The 15,873-nt window shown below is 33.8% G+C and overlaps 2 protein-coding genes across 2 annotated transcripts in view; one reads left to right on the forward strand and one right to left on the reverse strand.

The window, feature by feature from the left end:
- LOC134708593 (MAM and LDL-receptor class A domain-containing protein 1-like) overlaps window positions 1-14,500 on the forward strand; it is a 30,491-nt gene extending 15,991 nt beyond the window's left edge. The window contains exons 13-19 of the mRNA XM_063569242.1: window positions 754-891; window positions 7,706-7,860; window positions 8,712-8,922; window positions 10,883-11,017; window positions 12,230-12,390; window positions 13,532-13,600; window positions 14,306-14,500. Coding sequence (XP_063425312.1) covers window positions 754-891; window positions 7,706-7,860; window positions 8,712-8,922; window positions 10,883-11,017; window positions 12,230-12,390; window positions 13,532-13,600; window positions 14,306-14,500 — 1,064 coding nt within the window. The remainder of the gene's footprint in view (window positions 1-753; window positions 892-7,705; window positions 7,861-8,711; window positions 8,923-10,882; window positions 11,018-12,229; window positions 12,391-13,531; window positions 13,601-14,305) is intronic.
- Window positions 1-15,873, reverse strand: part of LOC134706645 (sepiapterin reductase-like) — a 345,856-nt gene that overhangs the window by 194,969 nt on the left and 135,014 nt on the right. The gene's annotated exons all lie outside the window — the stretch shown is intronic.

The following is a 15,873-nucleotide window of genomic DNA, read 5'->3' on the forward strand; positions in this document are numbered from 1 at the left end:
AATTAATGTCAACGATGTCATCGTAGACTATTTTGTTTGTTCTATATGTTGTCTGATACTGTATAATTATACGTTATATCGGCGACATAACACTCGGTGACTACATGTTTTCCCTGTCTTATATCTTCAGATACTATAGTCGTTTGAAGTTTTAATATATTCTATTGCTCAAATATGCAAAAGGGATGAGACAAAAGTTAATCAAACTTACATAGTCTTCTCTCAGAACTGTTATTTTACCGATCGCGTCCGATTGTAATATCTTAATTGAATGTGCATTTACTTAGACAGTAATACGGCGTACGATCTTGAATAACCTATACAGAAAATCAAATGTGTAGAAGCCAAATATTTAAAAAAAAAATGATAGCATCAAAATTAAAAAGGTCTTAATAGAGGCGTTAAAACAATCGACAATCAGTTTTTTAAATGGAGTTGCAACCATAGTTATAGTACAAGTAAATACATGTATCACAAACTGAAAATAATAGTAGAAATTATTAAATGCATCATACTTATTCCAAAGATTTCTTTCAAATAATACCACGAGAATATAATCAGTACATGATAATGTAAAAAAAATAGGGGCTTTCATCATAAATATCATGTCAGTAAAGTGCGGCTGAGGGAAATGACAGTTCGATGCCAAAGTCATGGAATTCGTATAAATTTCATTCATAGGAATTTAATACAGACGTTTGTTGAATATGATGTATGTCAAAAGATAATATTGATGTTATTATGTATATAAAGGAAACACAAATTGCACCTTTGAGAATGGCATATGTGACTGGACACAAGATCAGCAAGACAATCAAGACTGGGTATCAAGATCATCTACCACGCCATCTAGTGGTACCGGTCCAAATAGTGATCATACGTTTGGAGATTGTAAGTTCAATTTTGTACTCATCAAATATTCGAATATTTTAAATTGCCAATTAAGTATGCTGCAATTGAAATATTGCTTGTATTTCCTTATATTTTATTCAAGTCTAATGTATATTGTAAATGTACAATAGATCAAAAAACAATGTTATATTTACCGGATTTGTTATCACATAAGCAACACGACGGGTGCCACATGTGGAGCAGGATCTGCTAGCCCCTTCTGGAGCACATGAGATCACCAATAATTTTTGGTAGGGGTTCGTGATGTTTAGTTTTTAGTTTTCTATGTTGTGTCATGTGTACTATTGTTTGTTTGTCTTTTTAATTTTTAGCCATGGCGTTGTCAGTTTATTTTAGATTTATGAGTTTGATTGTCCCTTTGGTATCTTTCGTCCCTCTTTTACAAATCTTTCAATTAAAGCATTTGTTGTTAATATTCTTAAAGCAGAGAAGAAACTTTATTTCTTCATTTTGTAATGTTGATCAAGTTTTGATGATAATATGTTTGTAAACAATATTATTTGCGAATTAGTAGAGGATAAGAATATGTGTTGTTTGTTAAGTGGTTTATAAACTAAATAATTCAATGATTTTATGACTTCTGACCAGCTGCATTAAGGGTTTTATAGTTGAAAGAAGATAACAAATCATAATTAAATACATTATAAGAGCCAGTAATAGAAACCAGAAATATTTTTGAGTACTTTATGGGATCAAATTAGAAATGTGAAAATATTTTAAAATATAATTGTACAACAATTAATAATTTATGACAAAAGTAAGCAAATACCCATCGAAACAACATCTGATAAACAAATTCAATAATACTTTTAGAGATTTGGATGATATTTTGGCTCTCAATAATGACGACTTCAGTATGTATACTAAAAAAAAAATTCCTGTTGAACCTACTTTAAATAAAGCTAATACTAACAATGACCACTGCCCTTTCCTCGATCTTGATATCTATATCACAAACGGAAAGCTGAATACTAAGATTTATGTTAATTATCCGTTTTTAGATGGTGACGTTCCCTTGTCACCATCTTACGGTGTTTATATACCCAACTTGTACGTTTCACTCGTGTATGTAACAATGTTTTAGATTTTAACGAGAGAAATTTATGCATTACTGAAAAATTATAATGAAAAGGTTTTCGATATCATAAACTAGTCAAAACATTTACTAAATTTTATCATCGGTATAAGGACATCATTCGTAAATATAGCTCAACTCTGCTTACCCTTCCGGAGCACCTGAGATCACCCCTAGTTTTTGGTGGGGTTCGTGTTGTTTATTCTTTAGTTTTCTATGTTGTGTCATGTGTACTATTGTTTTTCTGTTTGTCTTTTTCATTTTTAGCCATGGCGTTGTCAGTTTGTTTTAGATTTACGAGTTTGACTGTCCCTTTGGTATCTTTCGTCCCTCTTTTTTCAACATGCAGACTTCTTATACGTTCAGGTATTTCACATCCAATTTGTTATGGAAATATTCTTTATAAAGCACAAAGGTGTCAGTATTTACCTCAGAAACTAACAAAACCTTTGAATAGACTTATTAAGAAGGGATACAGTAACGATACTGTTGTCAGGTCATTAAAGATTGCAAATTTTGGCGTTAATATTGATTCATTTATTTAGAGGGTATTTGCATCGGAACTAAACACATTTATTCAAAAACCAGTTGTTGGCATGACACGGATTATGTTCTTCTCATATATGTTATGATGGTATGATACTAAACCCCTAACGGGAAGGATTGTGCCTGATGTTCATATGATAAAATCATAATCTTTCAGTCAGTTTAATTGAAGTCTGGAGCTGGCATGTCAGTTAACTGCTAGTAGTCTGTTGTTATTTGTGTATTATTGTCATTTTGTTTATTTTCTTTAGTTACATCTTCTGACATCAGACTCGGACTTCTTTTGAACTGAATTTTAATGTGCGTATTGTTATGTGTTTACTTTTCTACATTGGCTAGAGATATAGGGGGAGGGTTGGGATCTCACAAACATGTTTAACTCCGCCGCATTTTTGCGCCTGTCCCAAGTCAGGAGCCTCTGGCCTCTGTTAGTCTTGTATTTTTTTAATTTAAGTTTCTTGTGTACAATTTGGAAATTAGTATGGCGTTCATTATCACTGAACTAGTATATATTTGTTTAGGGGCCAGCTGAAGGACACCTCTGGGTGCGGGGATTTTTCGCTATACTGAAGACCTGTTGTGGACCTTCTGCTGTTGGTTTTTTTTCTATGGTCGGATTGTTGTCTCTTTGACACATTCCCCATTTCCATGCTTAATTTTATGTTACTGATGGCAATGATGATTCATTATTTTATTGAGAATATTCAACTGTGAATTCAATTTAAAGATAAATATATTTATAAGTATAAAGTATAAATTGAAAACAACGTTCAGACCTATGATTGCGCATTGTTTATACGTGTGGATGTGAAACCACATTCGTTGTAGAGGGGTCTAAATACAGCACAAACAACATTTTCTAAAAGAACAAAAAAGTAAAAAAAGAATATTTTTACAAAACGCCTTTGACTAACAGGACGTAAAACTGATGTTCCTAAAACCTGTTGACTGCCATTGACTATTGTCAAAAAATTGATCACAAGATGTAACAAGATGGATCCCTATATTAGTTTAAGTTTAATATGTATATATATATATATATATACAACTCGTCTAAACATCAACCCAACAATGTTAGATCTGTAAATTTGCTTTCGCAAATTTTTTGGTTCTTCCCTTGCCGGGATTCGAACCCATGCTACTGTGATATCGTGACACCAAATCGCCTGCACTGCAGCCGTCCCGCTAGACCACACGACCACCTGGGCTCTCATTAAAAGAGCTTTCGGTGGCCATATGTTACCTTTCCACGTCAGTTTTAATCTAGCGGCGTACTACAGAACATGATATATAAGGCATGAAGATGTTATTTTTACAGATCAGCTAAATTATCTATAGTAAAGGATCCTACAAATTAATGTAAGATACAGTCACAGAAAATAATTATATTCATAAGTACGTCTGAGTCAGTGACAACCCTACAACAGATGTATCCATCGGATCGCCATCAATGATGGTGATACATGGCTGTGTACATAATGTATATACAACTCGTCTAAACATCAACCCAACAATGTTAGATCTGTAAATTTGCTTTCGCAAATTTTTTGGTTCTTCCCTTGCCGGGATTCGAACCCATGCTACTGTGATATCGTGACACCAAATCGCCTGCACTGCAGCCGTCCCGCTAGACCACACGACCACCTGGGCTCTCATTAAAAGAGCTTTCGGTGGCCATATGTTACCTTTCCACGTCAGTTTTAATCTAGCGGCGTACTACAGAACATGATATATAAGGCATGAAGATGTTATTTTTACAGATCAGCTAAATTATCTATAGTAAAGGATCCTACAAATTAATGTAAGATACAGTCACAGAAAATAATTATATTCATAAGTACGTCTGAGTCAGTGACAACCCTACAACAGATGTATCCATCGGATCGCCATCAATGATGGTGATACATGGCTGTGTACATAATGTATATACAACTCGTCTAAACATCAACCCAACAATGTTAGATCTGTAAATTTGCTTTCGCAAATTTTTTGGTTCTTCCCTTGCCGGGATTCGAACCCATGCTACTGTGATATCGTGACACCAAATCGCCTGCCAGAATCCTCAGAATCATAGAATATTTTGGTAACAAGGATTAAGAGGTCTGACTCGGAGGAATAAATCAGAATTCCGCATTTTAAAAAGAAGAGTTCATGGATTCCAAAACCTAGTAAATCTGCTACACTGGAAGATGTTATCGACAAAATCAAATTGGATGTTGTTCATCTAGCTAGCAACAAGTACTCGTCATTTTATAACACCTCTCCTGACGAGAAAAATGCCATACAATCGTTGAGAAACCGAGATGATATTGTGATAAAACCAGTAGACAAGGGCAGTGCCGTTGTTATAATGGAAAAAGCTAACTGCATCGCGGAAGCAGTGCGTCAGCTCTCTGATGAGAGATTTTATAAGAAGCTAGACTATGACCCTACTTCCGAGTTTAGTTCCAAAATCATCAATGCATTACAAACCATGTACGATGACGGTCACATAGATGAGGATACAATTGGTTATTTCAAACCAGAGAATGCCAAGCCTGGTCGATTGTATCTTCTCCCCCTAAACCCAAACAACCCTGCTAGACCATTTGTATCCGCAAACGGCCATCCGACTGAGAAAATTTCGGAATTCGTCGATTTTCATTTACGATCTCATGTAGAAAATCTTCCTTCCCACATTCAAAACACTACAGATTACCTTCGTAAAATGGAATCCATGAACCCTCTTCCTCCGGAAACCCTCCTTGTCACTTTAGATGTCACTTCATTGTATATCAACATACCTCATGATGACGGCTTACAATCTGGTAGGAAAATATGGGACTCTCGAAACATTTTAGAACCATCTACTGAATGTTTAGCCCAGCTGCTGACTTTGGTCCTGAAATGCAACAATTTCACCTTTAACGGTGAGCATTACCTTCAAATAAACGTGACAGCGATGGGGACGAAAATGGCACCGTCTTACGCCAATATTTTCATGGGCAGATTCGAAAAACAAATTATTGCAGCATCTTTATCCAAACCTTTGTCTTGGTTCCGTTTCATTGATGATGTTGACATGAAATGGATTGAATCACAACAAAAACTGGATGATTTCATCAAACCTGCAAACAACGCCCACCTTTCAATTAAATTTACGTATGCAATTTCCGACTCTAAAATATCTTTCTTAGACACAACCACATCTATATAGGATGGTGTCATACCAACAGACCTCTATTGTAAACCCACAGATAAACATCAGTACCTTTCTCCTCAACGCTGTCATCCCAAACACTGTACAAAAAGTATCCCGTACAGTCAAGCTCTCAGAGTAAAGCGGATTTGCTCCTCTGAGGAAGCTGTCACGAAACGGTTACAGGAACTTTGAGGATTTATGACAAAACGAGGTTATAAGAAATTGGACATAGATAAGGGGTTTGCGCGCGCTAAATATACCAGCCGCCATGACCTCTTACAGTACAAACGTAAGAGGCGCAGCGAAATAGTCCCGTTTGTTCGAACATACAATCCAGTCTTTACTAACCTTTCACGTTTGATCCGTGCCAACTGTCAAACTATTGCTAAACACCCTAAATTATCCAAGATCTTTCCCAATCCTCCTGTCTTAGCTTTTCTGAGACCGGCAAGTCTGAAAGACTTATTTGTAAGAGCTGACGTCTCTTGAAATAAAAGCTGTTCAATTTCAGGATGGTGCAAGTCACGTGGTAACAGACGTTGTCTGACTTGTCAACAAATACTAAATACTCAAACATTTACCTGCTACTCGACTGGGTCTGTGTACACTATATTTTGCAATGTAACTTGCAAAACCCAGAGTGTTGTATACCTCCTTCAGTGTCGATGTGGCATGCAGTATGTTGGCGAGACTGAGCAGCCATTCAACAAACGCATGAATGGTCATCGAAGTGACTACACTTGCAACCCAGCCCTACCCATAAGTCGTCATTTGAGATCACCTAGTCACACACAAGCTGATCTCAAAAACCTTACCATCGCAATCATAGACCACAACGAGGGTTGGTCAAAGGTCGACAGAGTCACTTGGGAAGGATTTTGGATAAGAAAGTTACGGACAGTTTCCCCAGAGGGCATAACTGAAAAAACATAGAATGAGTCACTTATTTTCCTGTTATCACTTGTTTCCAGTAACTCTGGCTTCAGTACTAACTTTACAGTTCGATTTTTTTAAATACCAGTTTAAATTACAGGGCTCCATTCATTCGGGATGGATGTATAAGTACGTAACCACGTTCAATTTTTTTCCCTCATCAGATAAAACTTATTTTTCTAATCATTATTAAACTGCTATACGTTTGGGAGGCTTACATATATAGTTTATGTTGCAATTGCCCTACCGTTGTCAAATTTGTAATATTATACCAACTTGGATCGGTAAGGACATTTTTTATTTTTTTTGTTTGAGGACTGCCCTCCATGCAGTTATAACATCTAAACTGTCACAACCTTTGGAAATTTAGAGTTGTGTCAGTTCACATCGCTAACAACTATTTTCATTTGGAAATTTTAAAATTGTACCAGCGTCTGTGAATTGTATAAATTTCAAGATTTGGAAAAAGTTTCTTAGTTTGAATATATTGACATGATTCATTTGACATCTTGCTATTATTGAAGAAGGATATCGGTTTTCCGAAATATCTAATATTTGTTCATTTTATAGTTATTTAATGGTGATGTTGTACCCTTTTTGACTTGTTATATATTATATTTTGTAGTGTACAGAATCATATTACATGATCCATCCCTCTGTAAGATTAATCGTTGACTATTTATTCAGTCATTTTATATTATTATATTATGTATATATTATTTCTTTCTTATAATGAAAACAAAAAGTAAAAAACACCGTATTTTCATAGTTTTGAAATAGCATTAAGCTGACAGATTGTAATGTTTATAAGATTAAATGTCTAAAAATCGATCATTTAAATCGTCTTAACTGATCAACTGATCATTTTATCGGGACCTGCAAAACTTACTGATCTTCGGAAATATATGTTGAATGAATCAAGATTTAATAGATAGAATAAAAACATTCAAATAAAGAAACAGTCTGTATGACGTCGCTAAGTGCAAACTTTATAGAACGTATGGATTTTAAGTGTAACTTCAGTGTTGATATGACTGTCTTTTATTTGTAAATTTCAGCAACAGGACATTATATGTATTTTGAGGCTTCTGGTGGAAGTCAACATGACACGTCAGTTCTCAAGTCACCCATGTTATCCACCGGACCCTACTGTCTTTCTATGGCTTACAATATGAATGGAGATAGTATAGGGGCACTTAATGTTTATACAAAGGTCAGTTCTCAAGTCACCCATGTTATCCACCGGACCCTATTGTCTTTCTATGGCTTACAATATGAATGGAGATAGTATAGGGGCACTTAACGTTTATACAAAGGTCAGTTCTCAAGTCACCCATGTTATCCACCGGACCCTATTGTCTTTCTATGGCTTACAATATGAATGGAGATAGTATAGGGGCACTTAACGTTTAAACAAAGGTCAGTTCTCAAAGTCACCCATGTTATCCACCGGACCCTACTGTCTTTCTATGGCTTACAATATGAATGGAGATATTATAGGGGCACTTAACGTTTCTACAAAGGTAATAAAAAAATGATAAAGTTTAAGTATTATATGATTTGAATATCACTGTGATCTGAATTCATATCGCATCGGCATGTTTTTGTATTACATTTTAGCTATATTACCCAGTGTATAAGCGTATGCTGCCTTGCGAAAAAAGGAATATTTAACATTTGAATCTTCCGAGCATCCTTTTTGGTAAATATATTGAAAAAAATTTAAATAACACTTTTGGACAGCAAACGTCATTCTGTTTGCACTATAAGAAGAGCTCTCCAATTTAAAGTCAAATTTGTAAACGAAAATACTCATTGCTCAAAAAGTGAAATAATGTGAAAAAATCAATAAAATGTCATTTTTAGCTGCAACAATCTAAAGAAAAAAATGTTTAATTTGAAAAAGTGAAATCTAATTTAGAAAATTCCTTTAATATCTAAATAAATTGCGTCTTCTGATAAGAAAATTAAGTGAAATGTGCAAGATAGACCTTAAAATTAGAGACAGATGAAAACTTGTCGAATTGTTTTTACATAGTATTTAATCAAAACAAAATATTTCAGGAGTGTAATAGCACTGTGCGCAATAAAATCTGGTCGGTTGCAGGAAATAAAGGTGAAAACTGGTTTGATGGATGTATAAAAACACCTGTTCTGTCACAGGACTATCAAATATATATAGAGGCAGAAAGAGGCTCCACTTATGCCAGTGATATTGCTATAGATGACGTTAACATACAAGCCGGTAATTGTATCTGTTCCAGTAAAACTGTTGGTAGGTTCCTGGAATCTGGGTCTGTATTGCACTTGTGATGTTCTCTCTTATTGTATAATCTGATCATAGATGTAATATATCTATGATCTGACAAGAAATTGAAGTAAATATATGTCATTGCAAAACAATTCTAACCATTGCGAAAAGGGTCGTTCCGGTACGCATCTGGCATGTAAGCAAATAAAACTTAGTAATCAAGAAATCGACTTGTTTACCACTATTTTTATGATCCATATTAATAATAATATTCTATTTCATACGACACTATATATGATACTGATACTATACGGACTGCACGGGAATATGATACTGATGATATACATGATCCCGGCGATGTTTGTTGATGTTAACCAAACATATCTATACTATTAAACGAATAGACCTCATTTTGTGTGTCGCTTCTCTTCTTTCCACAATAGAGTAGTCATCATGCCTCTGTGTCCTATAGGTACAGTGCATAATCGCATTTGTCATCTATTTCTATGATTATTCAGATTGAGTTATTTTGGGAGAAAAACAAGAAAAAACGCATCCGGATATAGATTCCGTCATTGGGCGAAATTTTAAGTCATATTAGACTTCCGGTTTGCGTTTTTCTGTATTTCCTGGCCCATAGGGGATAATGATAGCCTTTTTAGAATTTTCAACACTTTCTAACACTGCAAAAAATTCTACATTCACAGTTAACTGAAGTACTTTCATTTTACTATTCAGAAATGAACTTGAATATGTATCATGACCGTTTACTTTTTTTGCTATTTTTAAAAACCTAAGGCCACTAGTACTTCTAGGTCTTTTATGGTGCAGTGAATACAAAATTTTAAAAAATTCTCAAAAATTCATTTTCATCTGTATGTAAAATTATTTCATATTTTTCTACACCTGATTTATCCCTCAGTTTGGGAAAGTATGTTCAGTTGATACTGTACTTTTTGTCCAATCACACTGTTTAGATACATTTACCTAAGTAGGGTACACAAAAGAGCAACCTAAATTCTGGAAAGCAATTCTACTGTGCCACCTTTAAACATACATATACTACGAATAAAGTGTATTTTCTATCTGCTATCTTTTTCAAGTTTACTATCCAAGGCGTTCACAAAGTAAACTAAAAGAGAGAGAGAGTCCACCGGTGGAGATTCTGTATAATATAGAAATGACCTCCGTGTGACGATAAGTAACCTGAGAATTGAAAGTAAAAAGCAATTACACTTTATTTATAGTGATGAGTATTCATTAAATGTAAATAGAAATTTTAAAAAAAATGGGAATTTTTCAAAAATAAAGGAGAAGCAGGGCTAGGAAAACAATTGTCCTGTACCAAACAACCTGACTTTTGATACCTTTTCTGAAATTCTCCATCAATTAAATCTTTTACAAAAATTCATTATATACAAAAGGGTGTGGTATGATTGCCAATGAGACAATCTTCCACAAGAGACCAAAATGACACAGAAATTAACAACTATAGGTCACCATACGGTCTTTAACAATGATCAAAGCCCATACCGCAAAGTCAGCTTTAAAAGAGTAAACTAAAAAGAGAGAGAGTCTGTATAATATAGAAATGATCGCCGTGGGACGATTAGTAACCTGAGAAGTAACCTGAAAGTAAAAAGCAATTACGGCAACACTTTACATACTTTCAACCACACTCTGATTGCCCGCGATTTCGCAGGTGTTTTCTAGTATCCTTTTAAATGTATAATGCCATAAAAGTCCATTTAAGATCTTCTACAGAAAATAATGATAAAAAAAATTAATCAAACTATATATGTTTTTTAAAAGCAAACAAAAAGCCGTAGGTCATAGCATTGGATTGAGATCACAATAACGGAATAAATTAACACTTATCAACCGATTAAAAGACTTTAAGACTTCTAAAAGACGCGAGTATAATAACAAACTTAGGGCAACTTACCTTATATAACACACTAGTCCTATATCTTATTTTAATTAGTTCGTTCCTGTAACTTTGAACAAGGTATTTGTCAATGGCATCAGTCAAACACAGATGATTTTGACTGGACACGACTTTCAGGCCCAACTGATTCTCGGGCAACTGGACCTAATAATGACCACACAACAGCAACAGGTATGTAAGAGTAAACTATCCTCGCACTATACATTACTAGTAATTCAAAATAAAAATGTTATGAATAAACAATGATTACAAAATATACTTTGCACTCAGTACGTAGCAAACACCGGCAAAAACACAAAACAAAAAGAACTCAAATGAACTTGAATTACGTATCAGTCAGCGTCCAGTATACATTAACATATTTATTGAAAAAAGATTGATTATGCTTATTTTTACATGAACTTAGTGTAAGGAAATTATTGAAGCAACGTTGGTATATATCAAATAAACAACTGACAAACATTGAAATTAAAATTAAAACAAAATGCTGGCATGATCCGCCTTATTTCCAATATATCTACCTGCCTTTTGTTTACATATGACATCACATCGATTGTTTTGATTATAATTTAGATTATAAATTCTTAGCCTTTAACAATTTCATGTGTGTTATAACTTGAATACTTTAGCAGCTGTATGACCAAAAGAGGTCTTCAAAGAATGGTTTTATCTGTATAACAATATTAAGACCTCTAAAATGAATAATAATGCTATATATGTGTTTCAAAAGCAAATAAAAAGCTGGAAGGCAAAGCATTGATTTAAGATCACAATAACTGATTACATGAACTCTTATCAACTCAGTAAAAGGAATTCAAGAACTCTAAAGACGCGTGTAGATTCTAACAAACATAGGTCAACTTACCTTATAAAACACATTAGTCCTTATATGAAAACACTGTTCCCAATCTATTATATATAAAGGACTATATTTATGTTCTTTCTTAGCAAGGTTATGACCTTACGGTCTACTGTAATTAAATGACCATAAAGAACGTATCTTTAACTAGATGTTTCACAGTCTCAAGTAGAAATAACATTATTTTCTATATTGACGTCTGATGTAAATGACGTATAATTAAAAAGAAAAACTTCTGCTAGTGTAAGAATACATAATGAAAGAGGGCTCTATATTATCAAAACATTGAGGTATTTGGCTATGCATGGTATATCTAATTTTGTGCTAATCCATAAATACCGTAAGATGCGCGTTCAAACTATAATTTTCTTCGAAACCATATCAAGTATTTCAGTGTGAAATGGGACAATCTTTCTACTTTCAAACAGATAGAATACCAATCTTACCAATAGAATTGACTTGAGGTCAGTCAATTCAACTTTAATATCTTTGATTTATGTTTACGAAACACCTTGTCTTTGTAGGTGATGGTTATTACTTATACATTGAATCATCAAGTCCGAGAACGCCAGATAACAAAGCTGAACTAGAATCAACCACTTTGCCAGGTGGCAGTCAATATTGTTTAACATTTTATTATAACATGTTGGGTGCAACAATGGGAGCACTTCATATATACAAGGAGGTAAATAATTTAAATTTTACATGCTTTCTGAATTTTCTGTCATTGTCCCCTTTCAAACCTTCATTCTCTGACAACATATGATTGCACAAAAACTTAAACAAATACACAGAGATCATCTTGGATATTTTGCAAACAGTGTAAGATGAAAAGATAAAGAAATATTTTCTAAAACTTTCCTTGATCAACAAAGGTCTCGGTACCACTTTGGGCAATATCCTTTACTATAATTCGGTCAACTCCAAAATACTGTACCCTATATCTCTTAAACAAATTATCAAACCAATTGCATTTACTTTTCACTTACAGACACGCGTTGCAGGATCTCTATATATTTACAACTTTAAGTCCAAATCTCATGATTGCACCTGCGCGAGTTCCCCATTCATGAATAATCCGACTGGCTACGTTATAACTGGCGGCTTAAACATTGTTAATAACACTTCTTTAAGAAATCAGCCAAATAATAAGTCCATGAAGACACATGCTTGCAGGTCCTCAATGCTTTTCAACTTCGTACTTTTGGTCTTTTAAAATTTTTGATTTGATGAGTCTTTTGATTACGAAAAGCGCGTTTGGCGTACAAAATTTCAATTCTGGTATCTATGATGATTTTTTATCCCCCATGTGTGTGTTAAAACAACATTGTTTGCAATTTGTAAATCACATACACAAATTGCTTGACAAATGAATAAGGTATAGCCAATTAACTTGGAAACTCAACATATACCCCTATAACACTTACTTTGTTTGATACATAGATTAAAAAACTTTTTTTTTGTTGGGGCTCCCCAGTTATTCACGATGACTTCTCAATTACCAATATCAAGTTTATCAGCATTTAATTCCGTTCATAACAGTTATTGTGAAACTACCCATTTAAGGGAGGCGTGAATCAGATGTGGATACTTCAAAATTTTAGAGATCTGTTAGAGTACATCTAAATACTTTTTTATTTACAAAATTATTTAAACATTTGACTTCACTACACTGATACCGGGTATTACCTTCACCAGAAACGATCATACAGAATATCGAAGGCAAAGGCAGTAAATTGAAAAAGTTAGAAAAGTAACTGAAAGATTGATGTTTTTTCTCGCATTGAGAGACGAAGGAAAATAATAAAAATCTGAATTTATTTCAGGTTACTCCATCGGGTAAACGAGCGTATCTGCCCCCACAGTCTAGTTTAAATTCAGGAACTGCAGCACAGGTAAAGTTTATTGAAACCATTAAAAAATGGTCTTTATTTATTTCCAAATTCATATTTTGACTTCTATCTGCTACTGAATCAATCTGTTTTAAAAATTGCATAAGGATATTTATGGTTGATATATACGCTAGAATTCTTGCTATGAGCTTGTTGATTTAAGGCTTGCACGAAAAGTCAAATATGGCTCATTTAATGCAGCAAAATAAGTAGTTTAATACGACCATATATGAAATATCACTGAATTTAGATAGGTGCAATCATTTTTTCTACAAGAGTAGGAACATCACACTTGTTAACAACTAAAATAAACTCACTTCTACCATACATATGTTATATCAAAGACATGACATTTTTAGTAAAAACCATTATTAGAATATCAGGAAGCCTGTCTGATCAAACCTTTTTAAGCCAACCCCCAAAAGAGGAACAAAAGGAACAAGCCATTAATAGTGCAAGAAACGATACGGTCAATAAATTAAAATACAAGAAGCATTAACAAAATATTAAGATGTAAAATGTAAAAAAAAATTACCGAATTCCAAGACAAATTCAAAGTGGTAATTCATAAAAATTGACAAAATCAAACGCTCTCAATAAAACGGAACAGGGTAAAAAAAATGAGAATCAACAATAACACAATATATTTGATTTCCATTAGGTTTTTCTTTCTAAAATGTACATAAAATTGTGTATATTTTTTTTTAGAGTGGCGTCAGATCTTCCACAAGAACTCTTCTCTTTACTATCGCAGACGACCATGGTGCGATGTGGCATAAACAGCAAGTCAATATTCCAGTTTCTAATTCAAACTTTAAGATAATCTTATCTGGTGTTGTTGGAACTAGCTTTTACAGTGATTTAGCCATTGATGACGTCACTATCTCAACCGGAACGTGTTAAACCAGACTTGCTTTACTGCTAAGACACATATTACAAAACCTTTTCCATAATGTACACTACTTAATAAACGATATAAAAATTGTCTCAACATTGCATCTTTAAAACCTTTATGAATTCTTTGTAACTAGTGTTTTATACAATTGATAAGTTTTACAGTTATGGACTGTTTTATATAAGAAGAAAAAAGGAAACAAGACTAGTAGTCAATTGTGCATTAGGAATTTTTGTCTGATGAAAATTTTCAGGAGGTATTTCTAGTTTTTTAAGAAGACGATTACTAAAAATTACACGACTGTTTTCATAAAAAGTCTAAAGAAGTAAAAAAACAAACTCGTAAGCTTATTTTTTAAATGTTGTGAATTATTGCAATGAAGGATATGATAAAGCACACTAGTATGGTAAGAGTTTACCTAATATGAGTTTTAAACAGACCACCCAATAACTGGAAGAAACATATCTTTACCATCACACAGGGAGAGGCACAGTGTTGCAATCACCTTATTCGTTTACCCGTTCGCCCGTTCATTCATTGAGAAAAAACAAATGTGTTCGTAACATTTATATCAGATACTACTGCATGAGCTGAATTATTACATGTTTTATGTCGTTGTTCTCCTCTTATATTTAACGCGTTTCCCTCGGTTTTAGTTTGTTACCCCGATTTTGATTTTTGTCCATGGATTTATGAGTTTTGAACAGTGGTATACTACTGTTGCCTTTATTTGTAACCATCTCAACCCGTGCATGTATTACGTGTGTGCCTTCTTTGGATCTGCAGATCCCTAATGTCTGTTAACTGATACTTTGAAATTTTCATTATGTTATATAAGCTGTTTTTGTCACTCCAGTACTACTGAACACACACGAAGACTTTATCTTTGAGCTGCAGCTTAACAATAATAAGTATCATTTAATTTCGGTACTTTTGATGTTGATTATTTAATATTTTCGGTGCTTATATGTGCATTATGTTCGATAGTTTTGATATCATGTTTAGTAGTTTTTACATTATATTCGGTTCCGTTAATTTCAGTTTGAGCCAATAAAAAACATTTGCACGTAATAAAGAAGACACATCTGATCTAAAGTGTAGAAAAAGATGATTAGAACTGATACAAGAAAGCCCATGGAAAGTTCGTTATTCGTTTTAGTTTCCAGTACATGACAAAAACAAGAGCACTTGCAAATAAAGTGACAACGGTGCAAATCATTTGACTATCATTATTCCGTTAGGTGTCTCGTCGGAATTTTTACATTTTGTTTCGTAAAGGTATCGTTATGGTTTACTTAACATGGCAAGTTTTGTCTATTCTTATGTCCCGAGTGGTACACTGTAGATATGTACACTGTAGATATGAATAACATTAAGGGTA

The sequence above is a fragment of the Mytilus trossulus genome, chromosome 2, assembly GCF_036588685.1.
Source record: "Mytilus trossulus isolate FHL-02 chromosome 2, PNRI_Mtr1.1.1.hap1, whole genome shotgun sequence".
NCBI lineage: Eukaryota > Metazoa > Mollusca > Bivalvia > Mytilida > Mytilidae > Mytilus > Mytilus trossulus.